Raw genomic sequence first — 23,339 nt, forward strand, 5'->3', positions numbered from 1 at the left:
CGCTATGAGTCACAAATGACTCGACGGCACATAACAACAACAACAACTACCTTTCCAAGCATTACGTCCTTTTCCAAGGAATGAGGTCTCTCTCACCGACATGCCCAAAGTATGCGAGATGAAGCTTTGTCATCATCGTCCCCAAGGAGTACTCTGGCTGCACCTTCTCCAAGATGTATCTGTTTGTTATTTAACTCTTAACCAACACCATTAACTCAAGGAAACAATCCTGCTTCTCTCATCCTTATTCATTGTCCAGCTCTCAGAGTCATAGCAAGTGAATGAAAAGACCATGACCTGAATCAAGTGCACCTCGGTCTTCAAACTGAACCCTTGCTCCTCGGTAATGTGGAGAGGTTCTGACAGCAGACTTTCCCAAAGCAGTACATCTTCTGATCTAATGGCTGTAGGTACCAAGGGTATTGATTATGAGCCCCAGTACAATTAAATCATTGGCAATTTCAGGCATGGTCTTTGCAATTACTTGTTATGCGTCAGAGAGTTGGACAATGACTAAGGAGAATAGAAGGAGATGCCTTTGAGCTGTGGTGCTGGAGAAGAGTATTGAGGGTACCATGGACTGCTAAGAATACAAACAGATTCATCCTGGAGAGGGTGAAACCAGGCTGTTCCTTGGAGGCAAGGATTCTTGGGCTTCATCTGACATACTTTGGACATGTAAGGAGGGACAGGTCCTTGGAGAGGAACATCATGTTTGGGAGGGTGGAGGGACAGTGCAGGAGAGGAAGGCCCTTGATGAGATGGATTGATTCTGTGACTGGCGTAATCAGGATGGGTGTATTGGAAACAGTGCAATTGGTACAGGACAGAGCAGAGTTTAGGGCTGTTGTACATAAGGTCACTATGAGTGGCAAGTGACTTGATGGCACATAACAACAACAACGTGATGCTGTCCAATGGTGAGAATTTTTATCTTCTTGATGTTGAGATGCAATCTATTGATCTTCTGCAGCAAGTGTTTCAAGACTTCCTCTCTTTCAACAAGCAAGGTTGTATCACCTGCATAATGCAAGTTGCTGATGAATCTTCCTCCAATTCTGATGGCACATCCTTCTTCATAGAGTCCAACTTCAGAAATTATTTGCTCAGCATACAGATGGAGTAAGTATGGAGAAAGGATCCATCCCTTATGCACATCTTTACTGATTTAAAACCATCTAGTGTTCTTTTAGTGTCGAGGACTCTCCTTCATAGGGTCGCTATGAGTCGCCTGTGACTCGACGACACTTAACAACAACAACAGTGTTCTTTTGCTCGATTCAGACAACAGCTTCTTGGTCTAAGTATAGATTACATATGAGCATAATTAAGTGTTTTGGGATTCCTATTCTTCTCAATGTTAGCCATAGTTTTTAGGATCCTTATGGCCAGATACCTTTTGATAGTAAATAAAGCATATTCTCTGCTTTCAGCCAAGATATTTGACATCTACAATGACACCCCTGGTGCCACGGCCTCTTCTAAACCCAGTTAGAACTTCTTGTAGTTCTCTGTAAAGGTACTGGTCTAACCATTTTTTTTTCCCCATTACAAAGTTCTTTCATTCTTTATTTGGATCTCTTGACGTAAAGCCCAGGAGGCATATTCAAAACACATCATTTTTTAAAAATCCTTCTTTACTTGTCTATTATATCTAAATATCACTTATCATGGTAGAAAAGATGCCCCCATTGTAAACATCACAACATTCTTTAAATCCACTGTAGGCTAGCTTTTCTCTTTCTTACACCACCCACACTAGCAATTTTTGGATGATCATCAGCAACATTTTGCTTGTTATGGTATTGTTCGATAGTTTCAGCCTTGTGTTATATCACCTCTCATGGGAATTAGAACAGATCACTTCCAGTTAGTTGGCCAAGAGGCTGTCCTTAAATTTCCTCACATAAAAGCATATAATGGTAAGCACACCCAGAGATACATCTGTTAGTTAAACCATGTCAACTAGTATTCCACATATTCCTAGAACATTATTTTTTACAATGCCTTCAGTACAGCTTAAACTTGTACCTTCATTACTGTCGGCTTTTATTCATGTCATATTTCCTGAAATTTTTCAGTGTCAACCAATTCTTTTTGCTACAGTGACTCTGTGTATTCCTTCCATCTTCTTTTTTTTTTACTGTGATTTTAGAGAACTTTTACATAAAAATTGAGTTTTCATTTATTCATCAATATACATTTCCTCCCTCCCCGTAATTTTTTTTGTAATACATGTCTTTTTCCAAATTGTTAATTGTCACACATTCTAATTGTCATACTAATCATCCATTACTTTCAGATAGCCCTTCCTTTCTTTTGATGCTTCCTGGGTCATTCAAGATTTTGCCCATAACATCTCTCAGTAATGTAACACTTGAGGCTTGACTTTGCTGTTTGCATGTACTTTACAGCCTCTGAAAAAACCCTGGGGGGCTGTCTAGAGGTAGTGAGAGCACCAGAAGAATATCTGTTTGTGTTTTATTGACTATGCAAAGGCATCTGACTGTGTGAATCACAACAAATTATGGCTAACATTGAGAAGAATGGGAATTTCAGAACACTTGATTGTGCTTATGTGAAACCTATACTTGTACCAGGAGGCAGTCATCAGAACAGAACAAGGAAATACTGCATGGTTCAAAATCAAGAAAGGAGTGCATCAGGGATGTGTCCTTTCTCCATACCTCTTTCCAGATATATGCAGTGTAGACCATTCTTGGGAGGCTGGTCTTTATGAAGAAGAATGTGGCATCCGGATTACAGGAAGACTCAGCAACCTCTGCTATGCAGATGATGCAACTTGAAATGCTTGCTGCAGAAGGTCAAAGATTATAGCCTTCAATATGGATTATATCTCAACATTAAGACAAAACTCCTCACCACTGACCAATAGGCAACATCGTGATAGGTGGAAAAAGAATTGAAGTTGTTAATGATTTCGTCTTGCTCAGTTCCACAATCAGATGCACCCATGGTGCTAGCAATAAGGAAATCAAAAGACAAGTTGCTTTGAGAAAGTTTGCTGTCTGAGACCTCTCTCGAGTGCTAAAGAGCAACAATGTCAGTCTAGAGAATAAAGTATACCTGGTATAAGCCTTGGTCTTCTCAATTATTTGCTATGCACTGGAGAGTTGGACTAAGGATGACAGAAGAAGAATTAATGCCTTTGAGTTGTGGTGCCAGGGAAGAGTATTGAACATACCATGGACCTGCCAAGAGAACAATCAGGTCTGTCCTAGAGAGGGTGAAACCAAGTTGCTCCTTGAAGGCAAGGATTGTGAACCTCTGTCTCACATGCTTTGGCATGTTGCCAGGAGGATCCAGTCTTTGGATAAGGATGTCATGTTTGGAAAGGTGGAGGGATAACACAGGAGCAAAAGATCCTGGATAAGATGGATATACAGAGTAACTGTGGCAATGAGGATAGGTGTGTCAGAGACAGTGAGATTGGCTCAAGGAAGATAGGACAGGGTTCAGAGCTATTGTTCCTAAGGGTCTCTATGAATAACAGTCAACCTGACAGCATATAACAACAATAAGATGTTACTTACCCACGTCATAGTATTTTAATATTATCAGTTTTTATTCAAATAAATATTATGGATATTGGAGAATCCTGATTCTTGAGTTAAGATGGATTGATAAAGAGAACACAAAGTTACAGAAGACAGAGTCGTCTCCAAGTGTTACCTGCTAGAACTTGGGGGAAAATACAAGTTACAAGTCAATCCTAGCCTGAGATTCCAGAGCTGGCACTGCCAAGAGAACATAATGCTATTATTAGCCGCTTACTTGACACATGGTTTGGTTTCCTTACCTGTAAATGAGGTAATAGCCCTAGCTCAAGTTTTTGGTTCTAATAAATTGTATATCTGTTCTTAATGTCTAGAAGTCAGTTGTCACAGACAGCAATTAAAATGCAAGTCTGATTTTCCCAGATCTTCAGTAGATACTTGTCAGTCAGCAGTTAGGGTCAGATAATTTCATTAACTTTACTATTAACTAGCTGTTGTGTTGTTAAGTGTCGTCGAGTCGTAGACGAGTCATAGCAACCCTGCGAACAAAAGACCTGATCACTGTTCATAGAGTTTCCGGAGGCAAGCCATTTCGGAAGTAAATGCCATTCCTGCTTCCATGTTTGTTTTAATCAGGAAGCTCCACCAAACACTGTCCACCATGGGTAACCATTATTGCATTTGACACATCAGTGCCACAGTGTTTAGCATCACAGCAACCATGAGTTACTTCTGTACAGCAATGCGCAGACCAGTGCTATACCACCTAGAAGAATATTTGACAAAAAAAAACAATTTGAACCAGTCTTGGGGGCCACAGATTAAAATCACGCACCTTGGGCTTGGTAGCATAATTTTCTGTCCACTAGGCCAACGTAGCTCTCTCTCTCTCTGTTGTTGTTGTTGTTGTTAGGTGATGTTGAGTCATAGATGACTCATAGTAACCCTATGAATGAAAGACCTGAGCACTGTTCATAGAGTTTCCACTGTTAACTTAGGAAAGTTAAATAATAAGAAAGACTATTATGTAGCATAGTCCACAGGCATTTGCACTATGAACCCAAAGGTAGAGCCTCTTTCAGGTGCTTTGAATCTACCAGAGGCTCTGAGACCACCTGGGAGAAAGATGGGCAATTTCCTCCCAGATGGTCCATAATATTCTAAAACTCACTGAAAGATTAGATTGAGTATGTTCCAACCCTATGGAAATGAGGGCTTTTTCCATTTATAATTCTGAAAGTTGAAACTGACACAAAGACAGTGTGAGTCTGATGCAACATTTGAAACTGACTCATCGTTTTATTGTCCAAGATACTAAAGTTGTTATGTTCTGTTGACTTGGCTTTAACTCATAGCTACTCTGTGTACAGCAAGAGTATATACACAGCACCACCCACTTTCATTCTTAGAATCTCTGCTGTGCTTCATTTCATTGTTGCAACAGCTATGTTCATCAATCTCATTGAGGGGCTTCTTCAGTCTTAGGTGGAAAATAACAATACTTGAAGCAGGAAAGAAAGATCTTTTTAATTTGGGATACTGTGAAAAGAGAAAGGATGGAGAAAAAGGGAAGTTGTAATCAGAGCAATTCCTGCCCCAAATCCAAATATTGTTATAAACTCAACAGTATAGGTAATTTAAAAATTCAGTAAAAGCTTCCTCGTTCCATGAATTGCCATGGCTATTCAGGCACACCATTTACAAAAGTCTCCTTTGATATAAGGCAACAACTGGTTAGTAAGGTTTTCATTAATATACAAGATTCTAATAGAACTGCAAACTAGTACAGCAAGGATATCTTCCTACTTCAGTACAATTGGTTCTGGAGTATATGCCACCCTCTGAAACAGAATAGCATAGGCCAATTATTTTGATACATTGCATTTATTTATTTCCATCTTTTGTTAATGCTTCCTGCTTCATTCTATACTTTGCACACAGAGTTCTTCAATATTACAATTCAAGGTTTGAATGTTTTTCTTAAGTTCTTTCTGTTTGAGACACGCTAAGCATGTTTTTCCCTTTTTGTTTTCTAACTCTAGCTCTTTGAACATTTCATTGTAATACTTTTCTTCCCGCTGCCCTTTGAAATTCGGTTCTGCTCTCTTAATTTCATCATTCCTTCCTTTCACTTTAACTTCTCTCTAAAATTTCTTCAAGAGCAAATTTCAGAGTCTATTTTGACATCCATGCTGCCATTTTCTTTCTTGCATTTTAATGACCTTTGTTATTCTTTGTTTATAATTTCCTTGATGTCATCTCACAGCCCATCTGGTCTTCAGTTCACAAATATATTTTTCGTATTGTCTCTACATTCAGATAGAATATACTCAAGGCTGGGTTTTGATTCTCCTGGACATTTTTAAATTTTCTTCAGCTTCAATTGGAACTTTCGTAGAAGTAATTGATTATCAGTTTTAGACTTGTCCCCTTGGATTGTTCTGACTGATGATATTGAGTTTTTCCATCATTTTTTTTATCAATTATATAGTTTGTTTTATTCCTGTGTTTTCAATTCAGGGAGGTCTACGTGTTTAGTCATTTATGTTTTCTATATAAAACGTTTATAATGAGTAAGTCATTGGTTCTTACAAAATTATCCTACCACCAATCCTTTTCTATTTACAACTTTTGCATTCAAATGATCAGTTATTATTAATTCATCTTGACTGCATGTTGGATTAAGTTCAGATTATAAAAGTTGTTTGAAAACTTTAATTTCTTCATCTTTAGCTTTAGTGGTTGATCTGTAAATTATAGCAATAGTCATTTAAATAGTTCTGCTATGACAAATTATATTATCCTCTTAATGATAGCCTACACTTCTTTATTTATGTTGTTGTTGTTGTTGTTGTTGAGTGCCGTTGAGTCATAGGCAACTCATAGCAACCCTATGAATGAAAGTCCTCAACACTTGTATGACTTTATCCTCTCTCCAGGTTCATAAGGTTTCCGGAGGCAAGCTATTATGGAAGTGTATGCCACTCCTGCTTCCAAGCTTGTTTCAACTGGAGAGCGCCACCAAACACTGGCCACTGTGGGTAGCCATTATCACACTTGGCGCATCAGTATCACAGTGTTCAGCTTCATAGAAACCACAAGTTACCTCTGTACAGCAAGTGGACACACCACGGCTATACGACCATCCATAGATCATGAAAAAATATTTTTATGCATGAATATATGCTATTCTTCAATGTGATACTCCTGATATAGTAGACAATATGGTTGGCTAATTCAAAATGGAAAATACCAGTCCATTTCATTTCACTAATGTCTAGCATATAGATCTTTATGTTTTCTATTTAATCTTTGACAGCTTCCAATTTTTCTTAATTCATAGATCATGCATTCTGTGTTCTGATTATTAATAAATGTTATTATAACTTTGTTGTTGTTAGGTGCTGTTAAGTTGAATAAGACTCATGGTAACCCTGAGAACAATAGAACCCTGCCCCCCCTTGTGTCTTCCTCATGATTTCTGATATGCTCACACATGTTGTTACAGTAACTGTGTCAGTCCATCTTGTTGAGGGTCTTCCTCTCTTTTGGTGACCTTCCACCTTTCCCAGCATGACATCTTCTTCCAAGGTCCAGTCCTTCCTTACAATACACCCAAAGTGTGAGAGACAAATTTCACCTTCCTTGCCTCTAAGAAGCACCCTAATTGCATTACCTGCAAGACAGATTTATTAGTTCTTGTGTCAGGCCATAAAATATTCAGTTGTCGTTGTTATGTTCTGTCAAATTGCCTGCGACTTATAGCTACCTTATGTACAACAGCCCTAAACCCTCCTGTGTCCAGTGCCAATCTCACTGTCTCTGACACACCTACTCCCATTACTCCAGTCACTGAATCAATCCACCTCATAGAAGGTCTTCCTCTCTTGCGTGGTCCCTCCACCCTCCCAAGCATGACATCCCTCTCCAAGGACTGCTCCCTCCTTGCAACATGTCTAAAGTATGTCAGACGAAACTTCAGAATTCTTGTCTCCAAGGAGCAGCCTGGTTTAACCCTCTCCTGAATGAACCTGTTCATTTTCCTAGCAGTCCATGGTATATTCAATACTCTTCTCCAGCACCACAGCTCAAAGGCATCAATTCTCCTTCTATCCTCCTTAATCATTGTCCAGCTCTCTGATGCATAGCAAGTGAATGCAAGGACCATGATCAGGTGCACCTTAGTCTCCAGAGTGACACTATTGCTCTTCAGTACTTTGGAGAGGTCGCTAACAGCAGACTTTCCCATTGAAATACACCTTTTAATTTCCTGGCTGTTGGTGTCAAGAGTGTTTGTTGACTGTAGGTGTCTTATAAACTGGATAGTTATGAACTGGAGATGACTCAAATCAATGACTATCATTTCTCTTTTCTGGTCCCTCCTAACAACATTTCCAAAGTATAAAAGACAAATATTCACCATCCTTGCTTCTTAGAGGTGCACGTTGGTTGCATTTCCTCCAAGACATATTTGTTTGTTGGTTGGTTGGTTGATTGTTTTTTGTTTTTTATTCTATGAAATACTTAATACTTTCATCCAACATCATAATTCAAAGGCATTGATTATTCTTGAGTTGTGGGGTTTTTTTTCTCTTGTCCAACTTTCAGATACAAGATCAAACAATTGAAAATATCATGTCTTAGACCAAGCATACCTTATATAAGTGTCATTGCTCTTTAACACTCTGGAACAGTCCTTGATACCAGATACTTTATAATGCAATATGTATTTTTTTTTTATTTCTTCCCCCCCTTTTTTATTTCTTGACTTTTGCTACTATAGGTGTTTATTGTGGAGCTAAATAAATGGAAATTTTTGACAGCTTCAGTCTTTTCCTTATCTGTCATGAGGTTGCCTATCGGTCTAGTCTCTAGTCGTGAGGATATTTGTTTATTTAATTTTGAGATAGAATCCATATGTAAGTCTGTGATGTTCTTCAGTAAATGTTTTAAGTCTTCTTCACTTACTGCAATTCTTCCTGCCACTGTTTTACTTTTTTGAAAAAAGAAAAGTATTCCCTATAAAAGGAAAGCTATATTTTAAAATATGATATTTGCTCTTTTTTATGTTTACATTGTCGTTGTTGTTGTTGTTGTGTCGGAACCCACTTATATCTGACTCTCCAATGGGCTTTCAGAGGCCATAAATCATACAGGAAGAGCCCTAAATATGAGTTTCTTTTGAAAGAAAGAACTTTGTGTTGTTAGAGAAATATAGTTAAGGACAAAATGTACCCGACTCCCAAAATGCTTCTCCACAAATGTAAAATAGTAAGTCTTATTATTGAACAAGCATTAAGTTGGAATGGGACGCATCATAGGAAATTCACTAGAGATTGTAAAATCAGAAAGACATCCTCTTTATGGCTGTGTTGGTGAAACCCACTCTATTTATACTTTCAACATAAAATTGCTCATTTTCCAGTATCTTTATGTTAGAATATCTGAGGGGATGTTAATCCTCCAAGAAGCTAGGAAGTAAGAGAAGATTTCCTGAAGTTACATTTTATGTAGGTCTTTTATGAACACCTTATAGTTACATACGTTCAAAGAGAAGAAGAAAAGTTTTACAGTTATATTTTTAATTAAGTGAATTCCTAAAGAACCGAGGAAGGGAGTCTCCTGCTTGATTTTCAATAGGGAGAATTAAGCCATCTTAATTTTCAATTTGTTTGTACCCTTATGGTGCCCATTTTAATGCTAAAATGTGTCATAATAACTTTTAAATATTATTCATCTTTTACTCATAATTACATATGCATTATTTTGCCATCCTTAATTTTAGTTTTGTGCTAAAGAAATTCAAGGTTAACTATGGTCTTGAGCTATACTGAGTATTTTTTTTCTTGATTTTTAAAGAGGCTAACACAGAGTCCTGCAGTACTATCTACTAAAAATAATAAAAATATAGTCAGTTCACTTTTTTTTTCTCAGTTGGATTCAGAATTCCCACTTAAATCATGGAAAACAAATTATCCAAGTGCGGTGTGGAGAGCATTTGCAGTGAGAGGTTAGAAAATTGGTGTACAGTACACTTACTAAGCTTAGTCAATTTCAAGTAAGCTTTAGTTGACATGGAAGACTTCTATTTCCTTCTAGAAGTGCTTTCTGTCTTGGATTTCATCTGAGCTGTCTCAGTGGGAGTAAGATACCTCCATCTGGCGGCCTACTGATAAAATTCCATGTTACATTTGTTCCCAAAATATTAATTTGGTATTACATTTAAAATTTCCTAGTCTTGAAATCGATACCATAATCATTAAAATAATGTGTTCTCAAGGTATTGTATAGAAGTTGTATACCGTCCAGTTGGAACCAACCAGACTTAGACTTTACAGTCTAAAGCCCCTCCTTAGACTTTACAGAGGCAATGGGAGGAGATTGCCCATTGTATTCAGAATAACTTGCCCTCCCTACTTAGCTAGTCCCAAAAGTCAAGAAGCACATAAATCCTTCCTGTGAAAAGCCAGTGAAAACACTGCTTAGCTATTCTACTGAAAGCTGAAAGGAGTTCTGAATTGTTTGGTTCCTTTGGTTGCCATTTGTACTGATACAAGCACACTCCTTGTTTGGATTTCATTTTACCAGTTTCTAACTATTTATTCAGGAAGAAGATCAAAAGCCTTATTAAAATACAAAGTAAAATCATCCCCTTCCTCACAATTAAATTTATTTTTTATAAAAATGAAATGGAGTGTTTTAACAAACAGCTCTTCTTTTTAAAGGCTCAGTACCGCTATTTATTCAACATTCATACAACTAAGATTATGAAACCATTTGGTTTCTATTATCTTTTTAGATTACTTTGGAAAATAGGAAATATATCTTAAAAATATTAACTCAATTGATAATGGACCTTTTTTAGTTATTAAAGTAAATATTCTTGTCACCCTGAATTCCAGAACAATTCTGTACTACTCTACATCTGCTCTCAAACTAGTCTATTGTTTCTTCAAAATTATAACATTATAAATTATAACATAATAAATTAGTGAGTTTTATATTTGAGCATAATCTTTCTATTGAACTCCAACTATCAAATTTTTTATTATATATATCTAATGGAGGTCTATTGTATATAGTTATTTCAACAAATTGTGGTTAAACTTGAGGAGAATGGGAATCCCAAAACACTTGATTGTGCTTATGCGAAACCTATACTTGGACCAGGAAGCAGTCCTCAGAACAGAGCAGGGAAACACTGCATGGTTCAAAATTAGGAAGGGAGTGTGTGAGGGATGCATCCTGGATCTTTATCTTTTCAATCTATATGCAGAACAGATCATTCAGGAGGCTGGGTTTTATGAAAAAGAATGTTGCATCAGGATTGGAGGGAGGCTCTTCAACAACCTACGTAATACAGATGATATAACTTTGCTTGCTGAGACTGAGTAGGACCCAAAATACTTGCTAAGGACTGTAGTCTTCAATGTAGATTGAAGCTCAACATCAAGAAAACAAAGATTCTCACCACTGGGCCAATTAGCAGCACCATTATGGATGGAGAAGAGATTAAGGTTGTTAACAGTTACAGCTTGCTCACCTCCACAATCAACACTCTTGGCACCAGCACTCAGGAAATCAAAAGACAAACTGCATTCAGTAAATATGCTGTCGGGGACCTTTCCAGAATATTGAAAAGCAACGATGTCAGTCTAGAGACTAAGGTGCACCTGATCCAGGCCATGGTCTTCACAAAGGCTGTGCTTCTCTGGCTGCCTGAACCCATCAGTGGTCCCAGGAGATAAAGAGAGGAAACCTCCCCCCACAGAATTTATAGCCTCCAAAAGCCCAGAGCAGGATCGCTATGACCCAACCTCACTCAGTGGCAATGGGGTTGTGTTTTGGCTTTTTGCCAGGAAGTTCAGTTTCTTGGTGCACAGGTTAAGACAGGGCAGTGCTAACCAAGGTCTTCATGAACACAGGGCCCACCACTTGTCCAAGGAGCCATAACTGGGGGTGGATTTCACTCCACAACCATCTGGAATGAGGCAGGAGCCACCATGTTTTCAAACTCATCAGCATTAAATTTTGTCAAACCTCACACTTGCTATGTATCAGAGAGCTGGATAGAGACTAAGGAGGACAAAAGAATTGATGCCTTTGAATTGTGGTGCTGGAAAAGAGTCTTGAACATACCATGGACTAACAAGGAAACAAATAAGTCTATCTTGGATAGGGTGAAACCAAGTTTCTCCTTGTAGGCTAGGACTTTGCAACTTCAACTCACATACTTTGGGGATGTGGCCAGGAGGAACTGATCCTTGGAGAAGGAAATCATGCTCAGAAGGGTGGAGGGACAGCGCAGGAGAGGAAGATCCTGGTTAAGTAATGAGAGCAATGGAGGGAAGTGTATGTATCAGAGTCCATGAGACTGGCTCAGGACAGGGCAGGCTTCAGAGTTATTGTACATAGGGTCGCTATGATTTGCAGGTGATGTGGTGGCACATAACAACACAATAGAGCTCTGGTGGCCTAGTGGCAAGAAGCTGCACTGAAATCCCAAAAGCACTCAGTTTGAGGCCACCAGCCACTCTGCAGGAGAAGGATGGACAGTCTCCTCCTGTGCGTTGAACTGCCTCTGAAAACCCACTGTAGGGTAAGCTATGGGTCAGTTCTGATTCTATGGCACACAACCACAACAACAATGGAAATCAGTTTGGGAATGCCATTGAGCAACGTCATGGAATTCTGCTTGAATAAGAGTAAATGCAGTTTACTGAGGGATAGAGATTGTTCAGAGAGGAAACATGCCCATTGTCAGAGAATGAAAATGGTTGTTCTACCTGACAATGAAGAAAGATATATTCTTGTAGCATTTGTATAATTGGGTCAGAAACTCAATGTTACAAGGTTCATAACTGGCTGAAGATCATCAGGAGGGTTAAAAATAGGGTATCAACTACAATCCCAGAGGCGAATGGTTCGAATCCACCAGATGCTCTGCCGGGTAAGGAGGGACAATCTCCTCCTGTACCAGTCAGATCTGATTTGACGGTACATGCACACAAAAATAATAAAATAAAAAGAATAAAAAAAAATTTTAAAAAAAGAAGCATGAATTTGGCATCGATAGGATTCTAACACCTAAATGGGATTACACGATGGATCAAAAATGCACATCACTCAGTTTATTAAGGGTGGTAATAGGAGGGTGACAGGACAGATTTTTCTGGCAACTGATTAGTAAGATGTCTTCCTAAATCATGCCTGTGTCTGGGGTCCCTTGTGAAGATCTGTTTAAAATACTCTTCATCAAGATCCTTGAGGTTCAAGCTATCACATCTTGCATTTGGCATACCTTGGAGAAGAGGGTGGTTTGGGGGTGGGTTTTTTTGTTTGTTTGTGTTTTTTGTTGGGTTTTTTTTGAGGTGGATTGATTCAGTGACTGGGATAATCGGGATGGGAGTGTCAGAGACAGTACAATTGGCACAGGACAGAGCAGGGTTTAAGGCTGTTCTACATAGGGTCGCTATGAGTCGCAAGTGACTCGACGGCACATAACAACAACAACAGATGGTCCTCAGGGTGAGAAGGTCTAATGTTAAGAAAGTCAGCATTTGAAAATCCAGCATGGATTCCAGACTCACATCCAAACTTTCAAATGGAGTACAGACTGCTTTCAGACTGTTCTGTTCATATGTGCCTCTGAGTGTGAATTCTTGTAAAGAAGTTCAGTATCTTTCGTATCAAGGATATCCACTGCATGTTGTATTTAACCAAATAACCCCACCACGTTGTCAACAAGATGGTTCTAACTCATAGTGACCTTAATAAGACAGAGAAAAACTCTCCCGCAGGGTTTGCAAGGCTGTAAATCTTTATGCATGCAGTCTGCTGCCTCTTTCTCTCACTGAGAGACAAGTGTATTCAGTCCCCCCAGCTTTTGGTTAGGTGAGTAGACTACCCCACCGTGCCCCCAGGGCTGCTGATATGCTGTATGTCATGGTGAGATTCTTAGTTTTGCTATGTTGATTTTATAAAGCCTTTCTCATTCTGCTAGCTTTTTATTTTACAGAACGTTTTCTTTTTAATTCTAATGTTAAAAATAAGCAAAAGTGACTAGAATTTAAACATAAAGTTTACTCTAAGCAGCTATTCTACATGCACTTTGACTCCAGAAAAAACAAATGGCCTGAAGCAGCTAGATATAATAAGGATTGTAAAGAGGAGAGAGAGAAATATGAATTAGCTATTGTCTAATCTTAACAGGGTTGATGGAGATCTGCCTTTTTCCTTCACGGAGAGCAGCTGACATCAGATTACTTCTGGCTGGGCTGCTAGTCATTTGGTCCTTGGCCTGCCTGCACCCAGGAGGCTTTTTAAGATTTTAAATTAAGAGATAAAGGTTTGATAAGGCACATTTACAGGCCTGTCGCTTTGGTGGCTTAGCTTGGAGGCTGTTATGCTGCTAATCACAAAACCTCAACTGGCGGCAGTTAGAATCCACTGGCAGCTCCAAGGTAGAAAAATGGACAGTTTCCTCCCAGTACATTTCAGAGACCTTTGAAAAGTCAATATGGGTCAAAACCAACTCAAAGGCAGTGAGCAGAGCGGTGTGAGTCAGCCTTTCTGTAGTAAATATTGGATTTCATGAGCAAGAGAAGACTAAAAATAAAAAAAATAATAAAAAAAGAGATAACTGTTGTTATTGTGCCTGTTCATTGATTACTGCTTATATCTTCGAGGCCATACCCCAACTCTATCTCTCAGCATTGTTTTGGATGATTTTATGTGTTTATCAGCCTTGATCAATTCCCCATCACCCAATATTAGAAGACTATTCCCATCATCGTTGATTTGCTCCATGTTTTAAAAGCCATGATGGGTTATATATTGACACATTCAGTTGTCCTAGAATGAAAGAATGCACACGCTGTAACACATGAAATCAAGAAATTAATTGAAAGTCTAGAGAGCTTCTCTCTGTTTATTTCCATGGCATCTGAACCTACTCATATGAACCCTCCAGACATTTCTAACACTCTATAAACTTCACAAGAGGAGATTGTCCAACTTTCTATTGTTAAGCTACTGGTGGATTTGAACTGCCAGAGGGACACGACTTTTGGGTTAACAGAGCACCTCCTTACACAGTACACCACCAGAGCTCCCCCAGGGATGCGCTAGATTGGGAAAATGTCCAAAATCATGGAGTAAAGAGTGCTGCTTGTCATATAATAAAGAGGTGAGCATTCTTTTTTTTTAAAAAAAAATTATTTTCTTATTTTGTGTGTACTGTCAAATCAGATCTGACTGGTACAGAAAGAGGTTGTCCCTTCTCCAGCAGAGCATCTGGTGGGTTCGAACTGTGCACCTTTGGGATTGCAGTGCAGCTTCTTGCCACTAGGCTACCAGAGCTCCCTGAGGAGAGGATTCTTATACAGGTGAAGTTGTTGTTAGGTGACATCAGGTTGACTATGAGTAACAACGACCTTATGAAAAATGGATCAGAACCTTGCCCTATCCTGTGGCATTTCATGATCTCATTATCTCTTATATACTTGAGCCCACTGTTACAGTCACTGCTTCAATCCATCCCATTGAGGGTCTTCCTCTCTTTGACTGACCCCTCCACCTTTTCATGCATAATGTCCTTTTCCAACGACTGGTCCCTCCTAACACCACACCCAAAATATGAGACGAAGTTTCACCATCCTTACCTCCAAAGAGTACCCTGGCTACCCTTATCCCAAGACATATTTGTTTGTCCTTTTGGCAGTCTATGGGATATCAGCACTCTCTTCCAACACCACAACCCAAAGGCATCAGATCTTCTTAAGTCATCCATATTCATTGTCCAACTTTTAGATGTATAACAAATAATTGAAAAGATGATGGCTTGAATCAAGTTTTCCTTAGTCTTTGAACTGACTTTATTGTTCCTTAACACTTTAAGGGTCTTTGACAGCAGATTTACCCAATGCAATACATCATTTGATTTCATGACTGCTGGTGCCACGAGTGTAGATTGTGGATCCAAGCAAGATGATATGATTGACAACTTCAGGTTTTTCCCCGCATATCATGATGTTGCCTATCAGCTCAGTGGTGAGAATTTTTGTCTTCTTGATGTTGAGATATAATCCATATTGAAGACTGTAGTCCTTGATTTTCTGCAGCTAGCATTTCAAGTCCTCTTTGCTTTTGGCAAGAAAGGTTGTGTCATCTTCATAACACAGGTTGATTAAAGAGTCTTCCTCTGATTTTCTATATCATAATCTTCTTAGTGACGTCCAAAATCAGAAACTAAAAAATCATGATTGATTGCTGGACCATCGGAGAGATAAAATGGGATATCTGAGAACAGGGACTCGTAGATAGCATATATATGAAAGTACATAATTGGTTTTTGCTAGGTGCTGTCTAGTCAATCAGGACACCCAGCCACCCTAAGGACAGCACAGTTGGGACCATGGCCTATCCTGCTCTGTGATCTCTGTCATGCTCAAGACCATTAGAGCAAACATTGTGTCAGTTCATCTCATTGAGAGGCTCCTTTCTAAGGTCTGTTTCCTCCTAAAAATATGCCCAAACTAAGTGAGAGGAAGTCTCACAATCCTTGCCTCTGAGAATCACTCCATTGCATTTCCTTCTAGACAGATTTGTTTGTTCTTTTGGCAAATCCCAGGACATTCAATATTCTTCTCCAACATCACAATCCAAAGGCATCAATTCTTCTTTCATCTTTGTCTTATCTAACTTTCAGATGCAGAAGAAGCAATTGAAGATACCATGGCTTGGAGCAGGCATACATTAGTCTTTGAACGGAAATCCTTGCTCTTTAGAACCTTGAAACAATGAAACAGACCTATTGCTTTCTTGATGCAGATCCACATAAAATGAAATTGTTGACAAATTAATCCTTTCTGCGTCTGTTACAATGTTGCCTATTGATCCAGTTGTGAGAATTTTTGTTTTCTTGATGCTGAGTTGTAATCCATCCTGAAGACTCTAGTCTTTGATCCTCTGCAGGTAGTGCCTCAAGTAGTCTTCACTTTCTGGAAGCAAGGTTGGCTCATCTTATAATGCAGGTTGTTGATAAGCTTTCCTCCAATCTTTATGCCATATTCCTTTTATGGAGTTCAGTTTCTCAAAACATACAGATGTAATAACCAAGATATATTAATAATACCTGGTGAATGGAATGAAAAAATAGAAAGCAAAGCATTATGACAGGTATTTGGAAAATATAGCCTTGGTTACAGAAATGAGATTGGGAATCAAATGATAGAATTTTGTACAATGGATGACTTATTTATTGCAAATACTTAAAAAAAAAACACCCAACCATATATGCACATATAAACATGGACTTCGTGTTATGGAGTACACAGGAGTGAAACTGACTTCATTTGGGGAAATAAACATTGGAGAATCTCAATGACAGTAGTCAAACCAGGCCACAGGCTGGCTATGGAACAGACCCTGATTGGTTAAAAGTACGTAATTGCAAACATTGATGTTCTTCACTTAACTATAGGATGATCACAAGACAATGGCAGAAGAAAATCTCCTGGGAATCTATTATAATCGCCTTCTCAAGCATGTCTTTCCTGGAGTTCCATTGAACAAGAAACTTCTGGAAGCTGTTGTCAGTTGAAACCCTTGGGCATAAATGATCACATGCCGTATCTGTTGGTTTTGTATTTTCGTTTTGTCTTGTTTTGTTTCTATTTTTTGTTTTGTTTTCTTTTATGCTGGTGTAATAGTGGGAAGACCCCCTGGGAAATAGCAAGGAAACATTTTGCATCTATATGACCATAGAGGAAAGTTTCTACCCTAGAGCAATATCATACAGTCAGCTTAAATAAAAACAAATGAAGTTTATTGAGAAATAGAGAAGGTCCAGACCTGGAAATGTCCATCTTCACAGAGTAAAAATAGCTTCTCCATTAAACCATAAAAAAGATACATTCTTTTTTTTTTTTTTCTGTTACATTCTTGTTGAAACCTGAACTAATGATTACAAAATTCATCCTTGGCTGAAAGACCATCTGGTGAGGCAAAGGTAGGATACCTCGAAGTGAGAGTCTGACAGCAAGCGATAAGTCCATGTACACAAGTCAAATCACATCGTAGGTCAAGTTTACATGCCGTTAGGTTTATTACCAGGTGATGCCAGGATGGTATCAAGCTGAGTTTTCCTGGTAACTGATTAGTAAAATTGCTTCCTTAACCATGTCTGTTTCTGGAAATCCATTGTAAAGATGTATTAATCCCATATGTCAAGACCCTTGAGCACAAGCTTTCACATCTTGCGTCTCTTTGATTGTCATTAAAAGACTCTTCAGGAAGATTGTCATGCTCTTCACCTACTGGACTGCAGAGAAAAGGAACGCCATAGTTTGGATAAATGGTTAACTAAGCACAAATATTGGGGGAAAAAAGAATTGCTACTAGAAAAGACAACTTTAGAATTCCACATGGAATCTAGATTCATGTGAGGACATTATGACAGAGTTAAGGCCCTGTTTCCAGGCTGCTTTGATTTTAGACTCTCATACACAGTCATTTTTGGATTCATGCCCTTTGGAGTCATGCATACGCTATAGCCATTGTCCAGCCAAGAGACTCCCCACCACCCATGTGGAAAAGAAAAACACACACACACAATAATTCTTTATTAAAAATATGAACTGTTTCCCCCAGAATATTAATTATATCATTATAATAATAAAGTAAATACCCCTTTCCCTTTTTTTCAGAGGCGAGCTGCAGATAATCTGAGACGACATCATCAGTACCAAGTAAGTTAACTTTGCATTAAATGTTGTAAAGTTGCAATTATTCTTAGTTTCTTAGTGCTGTCAGACAGAATGGCTGGCTTTTTGAATAAAGAAATTCACTTTCTCACAGTTCATGAAGTTATGAGTCTGAGCTTGCGGTGTTTGCTCGTCTGACAGAGGATCTTTGGCACTTTTAGGTGATATAGTTCAGTGTTCCTCGGTGATCCAAGAATTACCTCTATGCCTGCTAGCCCGTTTCCCTTGAGTCAAGTCAGGCCCATAGCGATGTCATACGAAAGCATAGCATGGGACCAGAGTGCTTCCTAGGCTATAATCTTGACAGCTTCAGTTGGTTTGGCTCTACAATCAACACTCTTGGTACCAGCAGCCAGGAAATTAAAAGATGTATTGTGATGAGAAAGTCTGATATGAGAGAACTTTCCAAAGTATTGAAGAGCAACGATGTTAGTCTGGAGACTAAAGTGCGCCTGATACAGGCCATGGTCTTTGCAATTACTTGTTATGCACCAGAGAGCTGGACAATGACTAGGGAGAATAGAAGGAGAGTTGATGCCTTTGAGCTGTGATGCTGGAGAAGAGTATTGAACATAGCATGGACTGCTAAGAAAACAAACAAGCTCATCCGAGATAGGTCTAAACCAGGCTACTTCTTGGAGACAAGGATTCTGAAGCTTTGTCTGATATACTTTGGACAAGTTGTGAGGTGGGATCAGTCCTTGGAGAGGGACGTCATGCTTGGGAAGGTGAAGGGACAGCCCAGGAGAGGAAGACCCTTTATGAGGAGGATTGATTCAATCACTAGGGTAATGGGGATAGGTGTGTCAGGAACAGTGAGATTGATTGACAAGGGATAGAGCAGGGTTTAGGGTTGCTATGAGTCACAGCTAACTTGATGGCACATAACAACAACAATCTTGAAGGAAGCCATCTATCACATCCTTCTCCCACTGAGCAACTGGTGATCTCAATCTCTAGACCCTTTGCTCAGCCACTTAACCATTTTAACACAGGAGTTCCTTTGTCTTTTGTCAGTTATTGTTCTTTTGTGCTACTGACTCACACACAGCTGATCCTCCAGCACGTTTGCAGAGACAGCTGGTAGATTCAAACCACCTGCCTGGCAGTGCACCTCCTCACCACCAGGCCATCTGACCCAGAAATAATTTACCTCCTTAACATAACAAGACCTAAACTCACTGTCCTTGAGTCTGGTCCAGCCTATAGCACTTCTCCAACAGCCTTTCCAAAGCTGTGAATCACAAAGGGATGAGGCTCCCCCTCTCAGAGCCAGAGGTGGTTTTGAACTGTTGGAGGCGTGCAACGGTTAGGTTAACAGCACAACTCGCTGTGGCCTAATCCACCAGGCCTCCCTTAATATACAAAAGAAAACCTTCCTCCCTCAAAGAAATACATAAGGTTTAGAATTCCAGCACACACATGTGGGAGACAAAATTCAATCTACAACAGCATGAACAAAAGATCCAGTCCCCGTTTTAGAACTGACCCAATAGAGAACTCATATACACACACTGACTGGCAGCGTCATTCTTTTCCAATGCCACAGGAGGTCATGCGAAACCTGGTGAAGCGGTATGTTGCTGCCATGATTCGAGATGCCAAAACCGAGGAAGGCCTGACAGAAGAGAACTTTAAGGTAACTGTTGCCCTCTGCATCCTGACAGCCAGAGGCAGAGCCAGCAGCGCGTGGAAGGAGACCCAGCCTGTTCAAATCAGAGCTGGAAGCTCAGACCCGGCACCGTGTGTCTCATAAGCCTGCAGGCTCCCAATTTTTAAGTCAAACCCCTATTGTGTTGATAAACAAGTAATACCTACAAATGGTAACGTTTTTTCTCAAGTTAAGTAGCTGTCACATTTATTTCATCTAAATAGACAAGGGGATTTACTTGGAGAAAATCCCAGTACCTGGTGGTATTCTGCCTTGCTTTATTTTTTTTGAAATCTCATCCTGATTTCTAAATCCAAAATATTTAGTCAGCAGCATGATAACAAAACAAAACTCATCTGTGTGCCCAGCACTGCGCTGGTAGCAGGGGATTGAAGAGCAAGTGTTGTGGTAGCTGAAATCAGTCTTTCTCCTGGAACCTTGTTTGCTTCATTTTTAAAGGAGACAAGTAGACTATATAAAAGCATGGATGCTAACAATCACATAAATCGCAATCATTGTTCGGTTTTCTCTATGAGTATTTAGAGATTTAGGGAGAGTGGTTAAAGTCGGTACGATTTTACTGGAAAACACACAAACAAAAGAAGTACATTAAAAATAATAGTAGAATGTTAGCAGAGAAAGACAGCAAGCTTGGAAAAAATAATGAAGCAGACTGTTAGGTAAGTAGATATATACATTACAAAACTTAAAGATAAATTTAAAATTGGCTATAATTTAAAAAAAATAAACACGTCAGCCACAAAATCTGAATTTGTAAGTTAAATGATTCATATTGTTCTGAGAAAAGTACAAAAGATAGATTCGAGGTAGGAGGCCTTCATGAAGGCTGCCTTCAACCTACCTGTACTAATTGCCATTGGTTTCCACTCCCTGGGCCCCCATGTGTCTAAGAGTAGAACTGCACTCCCTAGGCTTCCAATGGCTCATGTTTGACAAGTAAATCACCAAGCCTTTCTTCAAGGCACCTTCTGGGTGTATTTCAACCACCAGCTAAGTGTGTTAACTATTTAGAGCACCACCCTAGAGCTCTCAATGAATCCACAGTATAGTGGACTCTTAATTCACTCAACTCTACTCAACTATTAAGTCCAAGCCACCCTCTAGAGGGCTTTTGGTGGCTGTAAATCACACAGGAAATTGCCCATCTTTCTCCCAAGGAGACACTGGTCAAGTTAACTGCCTTTAGGTTATAAGCAAAACTCCCTATAGGCTTGGCCACTAGAGAGGAGACTCTTAGTTCTGAAAAACGAGTAGTGTCAACGTGTCAGGCCCATATAAGAAATGACACAAGTAGGTTTTCTAACATTTAAGTCACAAACTAAATGTTACCATTCGAAATTCCTTTTAGGAACTCAAGCAAGACATCTCCAGCTTTCGTTTCGAAGTCCTGGGCCTGCTAAGAGGAAGCAAGCTTTCCACCATCCAGGCTGCTAATGGCGCAAAGGAGGCTTCCAATTCGGCCGACTCAGATGAGAGGAGCGACAATGAAGGCAGCAGTCGGGACAAGAAGAAGAATTTCAGCCTTTTTGACTTGACCACGCTGATCCACCCCAGGTCAGCAGCGATCGCCTCGGAGAGACACAACATAAGCAATGGCTCGGCCCTGGTGGTGCAGGAGCCCCCGAGGGAGAAGCAGAGGAGAGTGAATTTTGTCACTGATATCAAAAACTTTGGGCTGTTTCACAGACGATCAAAGCAAAACACTGCCGAGCAAAGCACGGGCCACGTCTTCTCTGTTTCCGAAGAGGTCGCGCGTCACCACCACGCCGAAGGAGGGCCCTTTGAGAGAAGCATTCAACTGGAATCCCGCACGTTAGGCTCCAGGGGTGACCTCAACATCCCGGGGCTCAGTGAACAGTGCGTGCTGGTGGACCACAGGGAACGCACCACGGACACGCTGGCCCAGCCAGGGGCCACGCGAGCGTGCTCCTTCGAGTCAGACAAGGTGGTGGTGGAAGACACTGTCCCCATCATACCAAAGGAGAAACGTGGCAAGGAGGAGGACTGCAGTCCAGACTATGACCTGTCCCTCACGGACACGGTCACCCAGGACGACTATGTGACAACGAGACTGTGACACTTGGGAGGAGGAAGAGCGTGCCATCTTCTGTATCCGTCTGTCCCACGGCGCTCTGGGCAGGAGCACCGGTGTAAAATTCAATCAGCAAATGCTAACGTACACTTTATAGCGCCCGGCGATGTTGGTATACGGCATAATAACTTGTAACATACTTAAATAAGGAGAAGGCAATCCAAAACCCTTCTGTTTTATAGCCTGCTTTTGCTTACACCATTTGGTTTACGATGTTTTTCCTCTTTGATGTTAATAAATAGAACGCACCTTGTTATTCTTGTACTGTTGCAATAACCCACAAAAAATTTGTAGCTATCTTTTTTCAATTAAAACAGATGCGCTCTATTTCATGTGGTAGCTGACTCCTATCCTAGATATTTTTATATGCAGGAAAAGCACCGTAGTTGAAGTTTTAGAGCTTTCTTTAACTCCTTAGGAATTCTAAAGGTGGTACTTGCCAAGGACTTTTCTCCTAGTACTATAGTTTGGTCTTAAAATGCACAGATTTCCAAATTATTTCTTAAGAGATAAATCAGTATAGTACAGAACGAAAGCAAATACCTCTCTTATTATGGTGTTTTGGCCAACCTCTGTTAACATCAAGGCCAGCTACCCTTTGTAGATTTATAGGTTGTCACAATGTCTTAGATTGGGGTCTCTAGAGATGCAGAACACAGAGAGGGAGAAGGGAGAGAGGGAGAGGGAGAGATAGATGTATTCAGGGAAATTATTTATCCTTTTGTAGAGCCTGTCAAGTCCCATATCTCTAGGTCAGACCTCCGTACAGAAGCCTCATGATTCCCTTAATGGTGGAAATTGATTAATCCAGGGCCAACAAGTGAGAAAGGCTACAAGTTCAAGAACCAAAGAGGTGATGAGACAGATCCAGGATCCAGAATGAGCAAAAAGTGTGTGAGCTCGGCCAGACTTCCATATGTGTGTGTGTGTGTGTATATGTGTGTACATGTATATATGTACACACACACACACACACACACACACACACACACACACACAATGTAGGCCTCACCCCCATTTGCTACTCTTAGTTGTTCCCATCCAAAGAATGATTGGATACCATCAAACTTTTTTCCAAAAGAAATGACTCTATAATAGTTACCAAAGTTGGGCATAGTTGCCAAACTTCGTAGCTATGTTGGCCCACAATTTTAATTATCACAGTCAGTGTTCCAGTTGTTGTTATTTATTATTATATAACACTGAGTTGAGATTAACTCATTCACTGAAACTTCAGTGTGTTTTCAGAGGTAATAAATAACGGGGGAGAACGTGGTCCATCTTTATCCCAC

At 39.8% G+C, this 23,339-nt stretch overlaps 1 protein-coding gene across 6 annotated transcripts in view; it reads left to right on the plus strand.

The window, feature by feature from the left end:
• Positions 1–22,323, plus strand: part of TRPC4 (transient receptor potential cation channel, subfamily C, member 4) — a 203,891-nt gene extending 181,568 nt beyond the window's left edge. For 2 of the 6 annotated variants that reach the window (XM_006879535.1, XM_006879537.1), the window contains 4 exons: positions 18,227–18,268; positions 19,833–19,922; positions 21,304–21,448; positions 21,701–22,032. In XM_006879535.1, the coding sequence (XP_006879597.1) occupies positions 18,227–18,268; positions 19,833–19,922; positions 21,304–21,448; positions 21,701–22,032 (609 nt within the window). Of the gene's footprint in view, positions 1–18,226; positions 18,269–19,832; positions 19,923–21,303 lie in introns of all 6 variants that reach the window. The other 4 variants (XM_006879533.1, XM_006879538.1, XM_006879536.1 and 1 more) reach the window with 3 other exon arrangements.
• The last annotated feature ends 1,016 nt before the right edge of the window (positions 22,324–23,339 follow it).

The sequence above is a fragment of the Elephantulus edwardii genome, unplaced genomic scaffold (assembly GCF_000299155.1).
Source record: "Elephantulus edwardii isolate Elephantulus edwardi_28Jun2011 unplaced genomic scaffold, EleEdw1.0 scaffold00004, whole genome shotgun sequence".
Lineage (NCBI taxonomy): Eukaryota > Metazoa > Chordata > Mammalia > Macroscelidea > Macroscelididae > Elephantulus > Elephantulus edwardii.